Source organism: Lagopus muta, chromosome 6, assembly GCF_023343835.1.
Source record: "Lagopus muta isolate bLagMut1 chromosome 6, bLagMut1 primary, whole genome shotgun sequence".
Classification (NCBI taxonomy): domain Eukaryota; kingdom Metazoa; phylum Chordata; class Aves; order Galliformes; family Phasianidae; genus Lagopus; species Lagopus muta.
The window spans coordinates 35715646-35729476 of NC_064438.1; the positions used below are offsets into that span (position 1 = coordinate 35715646).

Here is a 13831-nt window from a genome sequence, read left to right on the forward strand (position 1 = left end):
AAAAAAAAAAAAAAACTAAATAAAAAAGACAGGACTTCAGTCAAGGTTTCAGCTACTTATTGCTGTAGTTTTAACTCGAGTCCATTTATAACCCTACATTTTGGTCATTTGTAGAGAGAACACATTTGGAACGCTAGCAGCGATAGAAAACCCCTTTAAAACATAGGCTGTTACACTGTTGTGTGAAAATTACCAGAAAACCATCACCAATGGAACATAACAAACCATTAGGTAAAAGTACAATTTAATCGGTTGTTAGAAAAAGTGTTGATTTAAAGTACTATCCCAAAGCTTTATGTGGGCCTATGTCAGCAAAGTGCTTTTGTTCCCACTATGAAAAGACCATAACCACAGCACTTCTTCAAACATAAAGAATGCAGCCTTCATTGTTACAGTGCTTTCTCTCTATTTCCTCCAACATACAGAGCACAGAAACTTGAAATAATTGCTAATTCCAAATTCAGGTGATATGCACAAATATACTGTTGAACAAAGTTTGGACAAGAAAACAGTACACCTGAGTTCAGTCATACAAACTAATTTGTGTAAGTAGTGTTAGACGAATATATCCATGTCTCTAATATGAATCTAGATGTATTTTCTTACAAAAATGCATTGATAGAAATACCCAGGCAAATACATACCATACAATAGCAAAAGCTTTAAGCCCCATTTAATTAGATGATTTTCTGATTAAAAATAGAAGGCAATTAAGATTTACTCAAAATTACAATTAAGAAAAGCTTTCACAGTGCAATATCGAAACTGTCACAAAGTTAAGAAAATACTGATATCAAAGTACAATCACAATGTTAAGGTAGACAAAACTACTATACAAGGGCATATCTTGTAAAATCAAAAGGAATTAACACAACATAGGGGACATCTCGTGCCCCTGCTCTACATATCTCATTTCTTAGTCTTCAGAATCATCATGTCTTTCCTTTTTGGACATCAGTAGAAGTCTTGTTAAAACTAAGAGGTTCAATCTTCTTTGTCGACCAGATTTCAGAGCATGATTACTTCTTCAACATACATTCTTCATCACTGCACAATTTCAAAGTAGTGCAATATTGCCATGATGTGCTGAGGCATGAACACATAACCCGTGTACAGTGCCATTCCAACAACGGAAACTAGCATTGAATCTGAACTACGGTTAAGGAAGAAAGCATTTAAAACCAAAAGCACATCAGAAGTCATATAAGCACAGCATTACCATTTTTCTATTATCTAGCTCATAACATTATATTTGAAAATCCTAAGGACTAACTGTATTCAACAGTTACAGCTGTAGGAAGAAGCAACAGAACATTAGAAAACAGAACGCAGGTAGGGGTGATAAGCTGAATTACAGCAGGACGCTTTGCAAGATATCCACTGCCTTATCATAGACACAACAGTACAGACTGAAGCATGGGAAGGGAGAAGGAGGAATTGAAAACGGGCACTGAGGATATATGAATTATGCATACATCCTCCAAGGTATTAAGCAATACCTGCAGAAGCCAGCACAATCAGTCAGGCAGAACTGTCAACCACTGGAAAAAAAAAAAAAAAAGGCAAAAACAAAAGGATTATATGAATACCTGTACTGAGTAAGAGCTGTTACTTGTGCACAGCCTACTCACTATTAAGAAGACAGCATTAAATGCTGATCTCAACTTACTGGAATAGAATGACATAATAAATTCAACTTATTGTTCACAAAACATCTGGCATGAAAACTGTACTGCAACCATAAAGCCAGGAAACCAGTGTTCCCTAGGCTTTAAGTTACTACATTATTTGGTTTGCTGCTCTATCAGCTCAGACCTCTTCTCATAGACAAGGACCTCCATTTAAAAAGTGTTGACAGTACTTAAGGAAAAAAGGCTGCAAGGGTAATGAAAAATGTGGGTGACATTGTTACACACACCCTTCCAGACATTTCAGTCACAACACCTCACAGGATCAGCATGATTTGGAGTAAATTTATGTAAGTAAATAGATGCTCACTGGTATTTTACTATGGCAGAGCTGCAAAACAAACCTCACATAAAGCCATAAGCTAAGCAATCTTAAGATGATCCCTTCATTTAGCTGAACTTTCCAAATGGAAACCAGAAACTCAAAGAAGTCAGCTTACAGTGTAAACATACAACTAGACCTTTGTCACACTCCAGGATTCTCAAGGCTTTATCTGCAGAAACTACAGCATCAGACTATTCAAGGATTAGGCCATTCAAAGTTTAAGACATCAGAAATTCAAAAGTTTTACTCTCAACAGTAACTGGCAGAGATTCAGAAACACTATATAAAGCTCTGAAGATCAACAAGCACGATAACGCAGATAACAGTACTCAGTTTCCACAGGTGAAATCAGAGGAGCTGTGCATGCTCCGTAACTTTGAGAAATGAAGTTACCATAGCATGTGTGCAACAAAGGCTCTGTGACTGACTTCCCCGAGATAGAGCAGAGGTATATGTGATGCTTATTAGAGCATACCAGCTTCTGGGTGTATTTTTAGTCCCAGAAGATTGCACAATGCAAGACACTAAAATGAAGGTCAACCCATAGATCTACATTCCAGTACCAGTGCTCCCAGCACTTCTGGAACACAAGAGGCTGGAAATGCACCCAGCATGTTTCTGCACTGCCAGCTCCAAGGCCCTCTGCCCATGTGGTCCTTGCACAGTGCCTGGCAGACCTGGCCCACCAGCAGTGACAGCATTCCCTCTGAGGACAGGCACAGTGTAGCCAATCTGATGTTGCAAACAATACATGGGACACTCAGGGCATTATTTTAAGTGGAGCAACAATCACTTCACTGCAAAACAAGCACTTTATAAAGTAAGTAAACTGTCAATTAGTTAAATGGCTCACCCAAGTTAAGAAGCTGTCTGGTTAATACAAAAAGAAAAAAATATATATATTTATAACTAGCCTAATTGTAAGGAAAGCAAAAATGAAATGTTTTCAGTGATACACAGTACAAACAGATGAGGGTATTCTAGTTAGAAACATGGTATTTTGAAACTAAAAACCACTGCCTCTATAACTATGCACAGTGCATCTGTAAGTATTAGAAAGACAAAAAGTAATAATGACTCCACTTTTACCAAGTGTACACAAGAAAACTCTCTGCAACCTGTAACCAGCTGTAACCTGGGAAACCACTCTGATATATATATGAACCACTCTTATATAATGAAACTAGTTTCTTTACAACTGACCAGGAAAAGCAGCTTTTCACTCTTAAACCCTTCTTGATGGTTGAAAGCAGCTTTAATGTTTTTGTTAGTTTATCTCTGTACCTCTCAGCATTAACTGGAGCTGGCTCAGGGTCATTCATGAGACATAATTTTAACTCGAGATCAAAACAGCCATGCTTGCAAAGAATATCACTTGTGATAAATAACAGCCCCTAGAAGACCGCAGTGCCAGTCTGACAGAGCTGCTTGACGAAGCTCACCTTTAAACAATTTGCATACAGAAGCCTCCACATTAGAATCTATCCAGTTCTTCCACTCCAGAAGAGCCAAACAAATTTACCAGCTGAAGGATTAAATGCTCTTCTAACACAAACCGTGTGACAAAGTGCAGCCCAAACCAAAGCTCTCCAGGTTTTCAAGCACACACGTTTACTTTCTACTAGACAACAAAATAAAATTCACAAAAGAATTGTGCTGAGTAGAAACAGTGGGGCTCCAGTTGAAGAGTCGGGGGAAAAAAACTATCGCAATTCTACAAGAGAAAAATAATAATAATAATAATAATAATAATAATAATAATAATAATAATAATAATAAATAAATAAAAAAGCGCAGGAGAAAGCATGTCAGGATATAAACCCGGCCCCGGGCAGAGGCAGTCGGAGCGGCCAGATGCCTGCGACAGAAGCACACGCCGGCACTAGGGCTCTTCCCTGACTCCGGCCGCGCTACGCCCGCGCCGGCTGCAGCCCCGCCATCTCCCCGCGCACCACTCCCAGGGCCCCGCCGCCCCAGCCGGCCTCGGCTACAGCCCCAGGACACCGTTCACAGCCCACCCGGTCCCAGAGCTCCCCGCCCAGCACGCCACGCGCCGCCGGCAGAAGGATACTGAAGACGGTGCGCTCCCAAGGTTCCAGCATGTAGAGCGCGGTGACCAGCAGGTACTGGTAGTACAGCCACGACATCTGCTTCCAGGCCGAGCCCAGCGCCATGGCGCGCACCGCGCTGTCCCCGCCGGCCGCCAGCCTCGAGCCGCCTGCGCCGGGCCCAGGCCGATCGGAGACGGGGGCGGTGGCTGCCCGGGACCCGCCCTCCCCCGCCGTCTCCGCCGACTGGCCCCGCCGCGCGAGGCCCGGCCCTGGGCTGCGGCCTCCCGAAATGGAGGCGCTGCGAGGCGGGCGGGGCGCCAGCCGGCGGCGTCCCGGAGCGAGCGAAGGGGGATGCGGACATTCGGCGCCGAGGCTTCCGCGCACGTCCCCTGGCAGCAGGGCGGAGGGAGCGTAAGGGAGCCGTACGCTCTCCCTTCCGCCCTCACTGCGAGTCAGTCCTGGAGTCGGATACAGGGGCCGTGAGGCTGCCCGCATTCTTGTACAAAACAGTCTGTGCAGATCCCAGGAGAAGCTCGCGTCACACATTACAAAACCCAGCCCCTCTCACAGTCCCCATAGCAGAACGCACTGATTTTCCCCTACAGAATAAATCAGCTGTATGTACGAGGCTGTTCCTGATTAGATCACATCACACGACTGCCCGTCACCATGTGAGCAGATCTGAGTCATATCTGGAAGACCACTGCACACAATTTTTCTCTCATCCTGTTTCATTTAAATGGACATCCTGGATGTTAGGTATCACCTGAAGATGGCACTCAATATGATCCACCAGAAGTGTGTTAGAGGGTTCTGCAGAATGCTTCAACACTGTTAGTATTCAGAGGGCAAAGCCCACTCAAAACCACTGCTCGGATAAAGGAGAACTTAGAATCTGTCGACTTGGACTGACTAGATCGACCCCACAGAAACAGTGAAGGGCAAAAGATCAACTTCCTTTCATGAGAGTTGCTAACTTTGCACTTCTGAGAGGTGTTTAGGGCCAGACACTTTAGTGTTAGAAACTTGTAACTGCTATTTTGACTTTTTCCTTATCAAAGGCCAAGAGTTTGGCCTGGGACCACACAGTTATAACAGCCATTGGCAGCTTACATGGACAATTGGGTTTCAAATGCAATAGTTAGAACACAAACCCAGTGAAAAGCAACATATGGGGAAATCAAGCATCCCAATTAAGCCAACCAAGTAAAACCAACCCCTGTGTGCTGGAGCCAGGCCACCAGGAGAAGCCTCACACACATGCCAGGTGTGCACCACAGATGAGAAACTGTCAGCCCTCTGCCATAATCCTGCTCAGTAAAACAGCTTTAGGTGATGTCAGTTCTAGTGCAATTCTAGTCTTGCAGCTGCCTCACACCTAATGTAACCAGTGCTGTTATTGCAATGGAAAGCAAGGAAATATAGTCACAGGAGGGTGCTCACATGTCTTACAGAGCTGCAAATCGCAGCTCCAGGAGATAACTGCGCAAAAGAAAATAGCTGGCAGAGACAACCAAATTCTGTAGTAATTTATGTGGAAAGATCTGATATGGGATTTAATCCAGTCAGAATACATTCAGACATAATTTATCTGGACCAATTTATTTCAGCACAAGAAGAAATGAGCATAGTCATACAATTAATACCCCCACATAACTGGCTACAGGAGCTGTTGCCCCTACCTAAGACAGATGTTTCTTGTTGTAACTGATACTGAAGGAGTCTTGGGTTGTTGACACTGCCTGAAAGAGCTGCAGCCATAATGAAAGCTGCCTTTCTAAATAAACACAAAGTCCAAGGACACATGGAGCTTTTAGCACAACTAAAGCACTACTCCCTTTCACAGCTGCAAGAGCAGTATCAATATGGAGCAAACATGTCCCAGTCTCACCTGCTCCCATGCTCCACAAGAAGAGGGGCTGCAATTCAAGTGAGCAAAAAGCAGCAGCAAGAACATGATATAAGAAGGAAGGTAATGCTGAGAAGCATGCCAGCTTCACAATTTCCTGCTACATCCACCAGCTGTTTGTCCAGGCCTTTTACACCTTTTCACTTTGGTGCATACTCAGAAGGAAACTGTTGTTTATTAGTCCCTTGAAAAAAATGGATACTATTCCTCCGCGTAGTGTCCCATCCTCCACCAGTTCCATCCTAGTCCTGCTTAGGAATTGCCATTGACTACTGCTCTTCCTGCTCCCACCTGCACTGACTTTTATTCCCTGAACAACATTCTCACATTCTCCTGTTTTCAGCAGCTTAGTGCAAAGATCTTACCCTGATGCTCCATAGTTTTCATGCATTACCTGGACTGTGAAGACAGTTTGCATTGAGGCCACTGTGCCCTACAGCACAGAGTACAGTCTCTATGACATCTGCTCCTTCACAGTGTTACTAAGGAATAGTTCTCACATTCAAAGTTTTCCATATATGACTCCAGTCTTAAAGCATGTAATAATAGTCTATCCCACTTTAGATGGCATAATTCCCGACAACATGCCACAGGTAGTGAAAATGGTATAGAGATCTTATCTTAAGCAGATCCCATGTTACAAAACAAAGCTCAGTTTCAGTTGTAGGTTTGACGTGCAGAGAAAGATACACCAACCTGACTAACGAAGTGTTCAGCAGCTACCTCAATAGTTCAGTGCTTCATCAAGAAGTTTCTGCTGATGCAAAAACAGGAAGTCAAGACATTAAGGTAAAAATGCACCTGGTATTCCAAGCTGCTTCCTGAGAAACAAGCAGTAATTTCAGGATATTCATGTTCACCATATCAGTAGGGAAGTCAGCATTCTTCTGGATACAATAAAGACCAATTACAGTATTTACTCTTCTTCCAAGCTCAAATCTGTCCTAATGCTAGCGCAGCTACCTTTCTGAAATTACCAGGAAAAAAAAAAAAAAAGAAAGTTGCAACTTTCTAACAGTGAACCTATATAGCTTTCAAAGTAGGATTTACTTTCTTTTTTCTGGAAAGTATAATCAGTCTGCATTAATGCAAATTCTACAAGAATGCACGCATGTAAGACAAAAATTTTGATGGCTCCTATTTTCCCCATCATCAATAACAAGTTATTTCCTTGAAAACTGTAAAGAAAAAGGTGAATATTGATATTTGTACTAAATTCCCTCAGTAAAAGTTAAATAAATTTAATTTCCTTTAAAAACAAACAAAAAAACAAAAAAACACACATAAAGATAGCCAATATCCAAAAAAGCAATTAATAAATAAGTATGCAACAGTTTAGGATGCTTAGGATGGTTTAGGAGTGTTTAGAAAGCTCTGAAAAAGTGCCAGAAGAGGCACAGATCACACCAATCTGCATTGCAGAAAGTTGTCCACTGCACTGTGATACTTGACTAGAAAAGGAATTTGCTTCCAGCATGTCCAAGTTGTGGCCTCTGCATAATTGTTATTCAGGCAATGACAAAACCCTAAAACAGCTTACTGATTCTTTTCCTTCAGTTCCTTTTTACATCCTGCTCCACCTTGGCTTGCTATATCACTTTCACAGATTCCTTCACATTAATCCCAGATACATCTAATATAAGACTCTGGTCATTTATCTTCCTCACAATGTAAATCCTCAAATTTTGGTGGGCAAACCAACAGACTCTGGCCTACAGCATTTAGTATTCAAAGGGCCAAAATGTTCATCAGATTTACAAACAAAAAAATAAAAAACAAGTCTATGTAATCTCTGTCCTTTCTTCTGTCTGCTGCAATATCTGTGCAATAACAACAACAACAAAAAATCAAAATAACCTGTCAGATTCTTTTCTTCATACCTCTTTATATAAAAGTTCCAAATTGCATTGCTGAGCATTAAATGTTGATTTAAATGACACATGTTAGAATCACCCACACCAGCAAAGTTGATACAACCTAATCGTCCAATTTGTCTGTATAAAAAATTACATTTTTGAGATATGAATGAGCCATAAATCCAAACACAATGACAATTCTTTCTTTATCTTAACTATGTTTGTGCAAATCCACAAAAAATGCCAGCATAAAGGAGCCCAAAATCTTCATGGGGAACCACCAAGTTTAACAGTTCCATAGAAATGATTAATGCAGCTAGAGAGAACCAGCTTATACAGTATTTATTCTAAGCAGTAGTTCTAATACATATTGAAGTAATGGGCAGTACATACACAAGGAATGATCATAATACACAGATCTTACACTGTATTTACAAAACATTAAATCCTCAACAATGCAACCACCTGACAGTGTAAAAAAAATATCACTCTCAAATGCAAGCAGTTAACAGTATTCCTTTCATAAAAAGGAATACAGCAATAGCGTCAGAAGTCCAACCACTATAAAGTTCTCTGATAAAAACTTACATTTAAAAGAACATATTTTTAAAGACACTTCTGACACTGCCTGCACTTCTGATACTTCACACAGTCTTAAACAGAGCACTTTTTTTCTGCTTTTGCATATTAGCTGTGGCTGGCTAGAACATTGAAGAAGTGAAAAACTTCATCTTTATCCATCACTGCCACCTCAGTTGAACATTCAGTACATAATACTGGATGATACACTTCCTCCTCTTCTTGATTTGACTGTACAGGAGTAGTTTCCTCGCTGTGCTTCCTTTTCTTATTTCTTTTCTTTATCTTCTTTCTGTATTTCAGAATTTCCTCTTTGTTAACAAAGCAGTTCATCACAAACATTGCCCTGTACTGTGTTTTGTAAGATTCATGTCTATGGAGAAGAAGAGAAAATGCAAGTCATACCACTGGTAAAACTCTGCTTCCATGAAATAAGGCATCATCTCTGGAAATCAGATTAAAGATAGGAAGTGCCATGCCAAATGGCTGAAAGCCATATAAATATGAAGTTTTGTAAACAGAACAGTCCCAACTACAAAAAAATCACAGAAATGATTGAAGCTGTCTGTCTTGTTTTTCAGGAACGTACATAAAAACACACTGGTTCTCACTGAAATAAGCACCCCTGGAGTACAGCTTGGTATTACACAATCATGCATGACTATTCAGAGCTTATGATAGGTAGGCAAAAAATCTTGAAGTTGTGAACGCAAGTGACTCAAATACTGGTATTTATAACCTAAAACATTTCAAGCCTGAAATTCTGTATGATAAACAATCACACAACACATTTTAAAAATCCTGCCTACAATAAAATACATTTTTCAGCAGTCATCTGTATATCAACTGCATAGCTGGAGTACTTAGCAAACTTCAGGTCTGCATCAGCACATCTGTCCAGCTGCAATTTCAGAGCAGCCTAAACCAGCATGGTTGGCTGCAGAAGTCCTATCTTGACTTCCAAGGCTTGTCTAATGGCATGCTGAGGTATTTTAGTTTTTTGAACCCACAGAAGACAAGCCTGACAGTTTTCTGTCAGCTTAGCAAACTGAAATACTTTACTATAGAAGAGAGTCAAGGAGTACCAGAACCAGCAAAGGAAAGAGGAAACAGTGAGAAACAGCTCCCAGCACTGAGATAACTTCAGGCTGCTGGAGAATTTCACCTTTAATCAGCAAAAGTACTCAATAAATTAGAGGCAGTTTATTCCTCACTACACAGAATTTCTTTTTCCTTTGCTCAAAAATGCAAATCCTCTTCTGCCCAGGTTAACAGTAGTAATTAGGGTTGTAATGCAGTGAAACACTGGAGGACAGCAAAACAAGCTATGAATTCACACCTAAATGCTTTCCAGATACTACTTAACGTAACTATACTCAAAACCACAACTGCTGGTACTCAAACCGAGAAATAACATGCTGCCTTGATTTTGCTTAACCCTCTCCTAAAACAGACGCTTCAACGTGAAAATAATAATTGAAATAACTCTATTCCTTTAACCATCAAACCAACATAACTAGAAAAAAATATATAGCACAGAATCATGGAATGGCCTGAGCTGAAAAGGACCACAACGATCATCTATTTTCAACCCTCCTGCTATGTGTGCAGGGTTGTCACACTAGACAAGGCTGCCCAGAGCCACATCCAGCCTGGTCTTGAATACCTCCAGGGATGAGGCACTGACAACATCCAAAATGAACTTCCAGTTTAGTCCCATTTTTCTAAACACGTTCCTTCATCTACTACACTAAAGTCCTTCCTTGTTCTTCTTCATCTCCATGGTTGCAGGTTAAACTGATCAACATCATTCTTTTAAACTGGTATTCACCTACACACCTGATTCACATATAGCCATCTTCTCTTTATAAGCCCCATGTTGCAAGACAGAATTAATCAAATTGTTGAACACACTAAAACTGCAAATGACTCAAAGAGAGACATTACAGAAAGACTTCTTATTGTTCACTAATTACCTCTGACAGTCCAGGCATAAAGTTGTCATGCAAGCAGGACAATTTAAAACAGCATCACTGTTTGGAACAGATGAAGGTTTTGTCTGTTGTGGCTGCAGCACTCTTCTTTGATTACGGTATCTACCGAATGAAGTGAGGAAGGATAAAAAAAAAAAAGTGAAATGACACATCCTTGCCCATCAATTTGACCCTCAAACATTTTTTAAATTAAAATACATTGGTAATACCTGTCTCCTTCTCAACAACTTTTCACTAACTGCAACAACTAAATATAAGCACAGTGGAGAAAAACCACACTCAAATATTTTTCCATTTCATTTGTGTAGATTTTCACCCAAAGATGTGCATACTTTTGATGTGGATTTGTGCCCAATAATCATTTTCCTGGAGAAGACAGGAAACAAGAACAATCTCTGTTGGTAACACACACTGATGTGCTTTTCAACAGACTTACATCTCTCCTCTGCTGCAACAAGTACTTTTCACCCTTCCAAGAAACCTCAAGTAAAGCAGTTTTGAACTGTTCCTATTACACATTTTTCATCAACATCACAGTTATTTTTATAAGATCTATAGACTGGCTTAGTAAACTAGGAAGTTTTGATTTTGAAAAACTGCATGTTTTAGCATTCTTTAAAGAATGCTAAAGGTCACTTTAAAGAGTCCATTTCCAATATACACATGCAGAAGTTTTACAAGTTTTTAAATTCCCCGTGCCATAAATTCTAAGGCACTGAGTGAACTTGACAGTATAGGGTTTTTCTATACGTTCGGCATGTCTACTGGAATGTTTCAGTTTATGGTAAACATCCTATAATTATTTACAGTCTCTTACCTCCTCCTCTGTGAGTCTACCCACTCTTGGTCTCGACTGTCTTCTTCTGGGTCATATAGCAGCTCATCATTGGTAAGAATCCGACGTTGCTGATGTTTTCTTTTTTTCTGGACATCTTGCACAACTGTAGAGAATTAGGCAAGCACAGGTTCCATCGGTTAGATATATGATGATTCTCTACTCAGCTGATCAAAAAGTAGTAATTTTTTCAATTTTCATTTTAAATACATGCAATAAATGTAAACTAACTTGCAAATATCTAGTTTACCCCTCCTCCAAATAGACCACCCCAAAGGACTAAAGCACCTTACATACATTGGGATACATCATAAAGTTGCATGAACTTTGTTGAGACTACATAGGCTGGTAACTGCCCCCAAAAGGGGAATAGCTTCTGATGCCCTGAGAGGATTCTACTGGATCTGAGATACAGTACCACTCTGAAGATGCTGTCTTCTCTCTCAGCCCCTTACCTGTTTTGTCTTCATCTTCTGAATCAGAATCAAAGTAAATGTCATCATAGTATTTTGAAGTGGTAGCAGATCCAGCCTGCCCAGTGCTTGAAGAAGTACCTGTATGAAATTGAAAAGCGGTAAGAACATCTCACCAAAAGGACAACATGCATATAGCCCAGAACAAACCCTCATCTCCAAGTTGCCCGACTCAAGAGCCCCTCAGTCTATTTATGCATGTTAAGCTGCAGCTCTCCCAGTTTATTCCCATGTCCTGACCAACCACGTTATTTGTATTATTTCATTTACAGGTGAAACTGCTCAATTCCTTCGAGATGAACCTCAGGTAAGGTACAAAGGAAAGTTTATTCTCTTCTTCTTTAAAGTCATACAAAAGAAATACAAGTGTGGCAAACTGTTTCATAAACTTTGATCAACATAAAATCTAAATGAGAAAAAACAAAAAAACAACTACATCTCATACATTCTGTACTAACTTCATACAGAAAGTTCATAAAAGGTTCAGATCAATTGCCAATCACATCTACCACAGCCAGTCTGCACCAAAAGTCTCTGCACTGGGTGCACATAGTACTGTAAGTGCTTTTTGTTAACTGCAAACACAGAATTAAAGATCAAGTTTGACCACTAACACAAACAAAACCATTAAATCTGCTGCACGGGAAATGAAGTTCCTACATTAAAACAAGCACTACATCAATACTGCAGAAAACTAAGAACACTTCACCAGATGTTTTGTACTAGGTAAAAAGAACGAAAGTTCTTTAAATGCCAGAGCAATCTACAGCACCCAAAACAGTATAGAAACTCCAGAATGGATAAATCCTTTACACAGTTTCACCACTTGATGCAACTTATAATTATGAGCACTTTGGGGATTAATATTTTTCCTGACTCTTTTCCCCAGTCGATTTGGGATCTTAGGATCGTAACCCACCATATGCCATTCCTTTCAGCAAGAACATGCTCCAAACATGATAGCATCCTGAGCCACTGGGCAAAGAGACTGCAAACCACTTGAAAGGCTTCTAAATACACACGCAAAAATTACTTAAAACAGAAGTTACAGAGACACTGGGGAAAAAAAGAGGGCTGACCATAAAAAGAAAAATCACAGTGTAACAGGAAATTAGAGATTCAGAAACAACAAAAGCAAAAATCTTAGAATAGATGAAACAAATGCATTCAAGGTACCCAAGTACCCATTGCTGCGGAACTGAAGAGCCATTTTAAGACCTTTCCACAGGTCTCAAACAGTACTCCATTGCTACTGCAACCCAACACCCCCCCCCCCCCCCCCCAAGCTATGAGAACACATCAGCTTCTTAACTGGACACCACTTAACTCTCAGTTTCAGAGGCAAGCAGGTGTCAAGATTGATTTACCCATTTCTGGTGATTTCCATTTGCCTTCTATGTTTCTCACAGTGGTGTTGAGCTCTGCCTCCATCTCCTTCTGGAACTCATCTTCACTGGAAGATTCACTCTCCCCAGTCAGGCATTCCCGTAACAGCTTCCGCTTCTGGTCCGGAGTGCCGTGCAAGAGCACATCCACCTCATCTTCAGAGCTACAAACATTCAAACATCACACACCTAATTATTATTAACAGCTCACTACACTGACTAATTAGGACAACCACCGTCTGAGCTGCGTCGAAATACCGAGGAGCACTTATCCGTGTATTTATGCGAAATCCACCGAGCTATTTTATTATTAACCAGATTCTGACTGGTTTTAATGCAAAGGAGCAATTGACTGAGTACAGCCTGCCGCTAGGCGCCAGCAGCACGGCTCCGGGGGCTCCGCGCAGCACTCGGCAGTTCGGTGTGTCGGGGATTACAAAGGCAAACACCCGGGCTCCAAGGGATCGCTGCTGTGACTTGTGGCGGACAGAACCCTCACACCCTCAGCGGCCTCCTCCGTTACCGGCAGCACGAGACAGACCAAAACCTGCAGCGAAAGGAAGCGGCAGCCCCTAGCCCGCCCCGGGAGCCGGCTGGCACCTGCTGAGCGCTCGCTCCTCGTCGCTGGGCTCCTCCACCACGTACGGGTCGTCCTCCTCCTGCAGGCGGCTCATGGCGGCGCCCCGCCCCTCGCTGCCGGCCCGCTCCCGCCACTTCCGGGCTCTGCGCGACTTCC

The 13831-nt window shown here is 41.3% G+C and overlaps 2 protein-coding genes across 2 annotated transcripts; both read right to left on the minus strand.

Annotated features, from left to right (window-relative positions):
• Window positions 1-227: 227 nt before the first annotated feature.
• SPTSSA (serine palmitoyltransferase small subunit A) lies at window positions 228-4574 on the minus strand. Its single transcript, XM_048947976.1, has 2 exons — window positions 4085-4574; window positions 228-1148 (listed from the first exon to the last, which is right to left on the minus strand). The coding sequence occupies exons 1-2, from the start codon at window positions 4557-4559 to the stop codon at window positions 1045-1047; spliced, it is 579 nt and encodes a 192-aa protein (XP_048803933.1). The 5' UTR covers window positions 4560-4574; the 3' UTR covers window positions 228-1044.
• A 3582-nt stretch (window positions 4575-8156) lies between these two features.
• On the minus strand, window positions 8157-13831 carry LOC125694557 (E2F associated phosphoprotein). Its single transcript, XM_048947975.1, has 6 exons — window positions 13696-13831; window positions 13078-13259; window positions 11693-11791; window positions 11220-11343; window positions 10385-10504; window positions 8157-8781 (listed from the first exon to the last, which is right to left on the minus strand). The coding sequence occupies exons 1-6, from the start codon at window positions 13767-13769 to the stop codon at window positions 8517-8519; spliced, it is 864 nt and encodes a 287-aa protein (XP_048803932.1). The 5' UTR covers window positions 13770-13831; the 3' UTR covers window positions 8157-8516.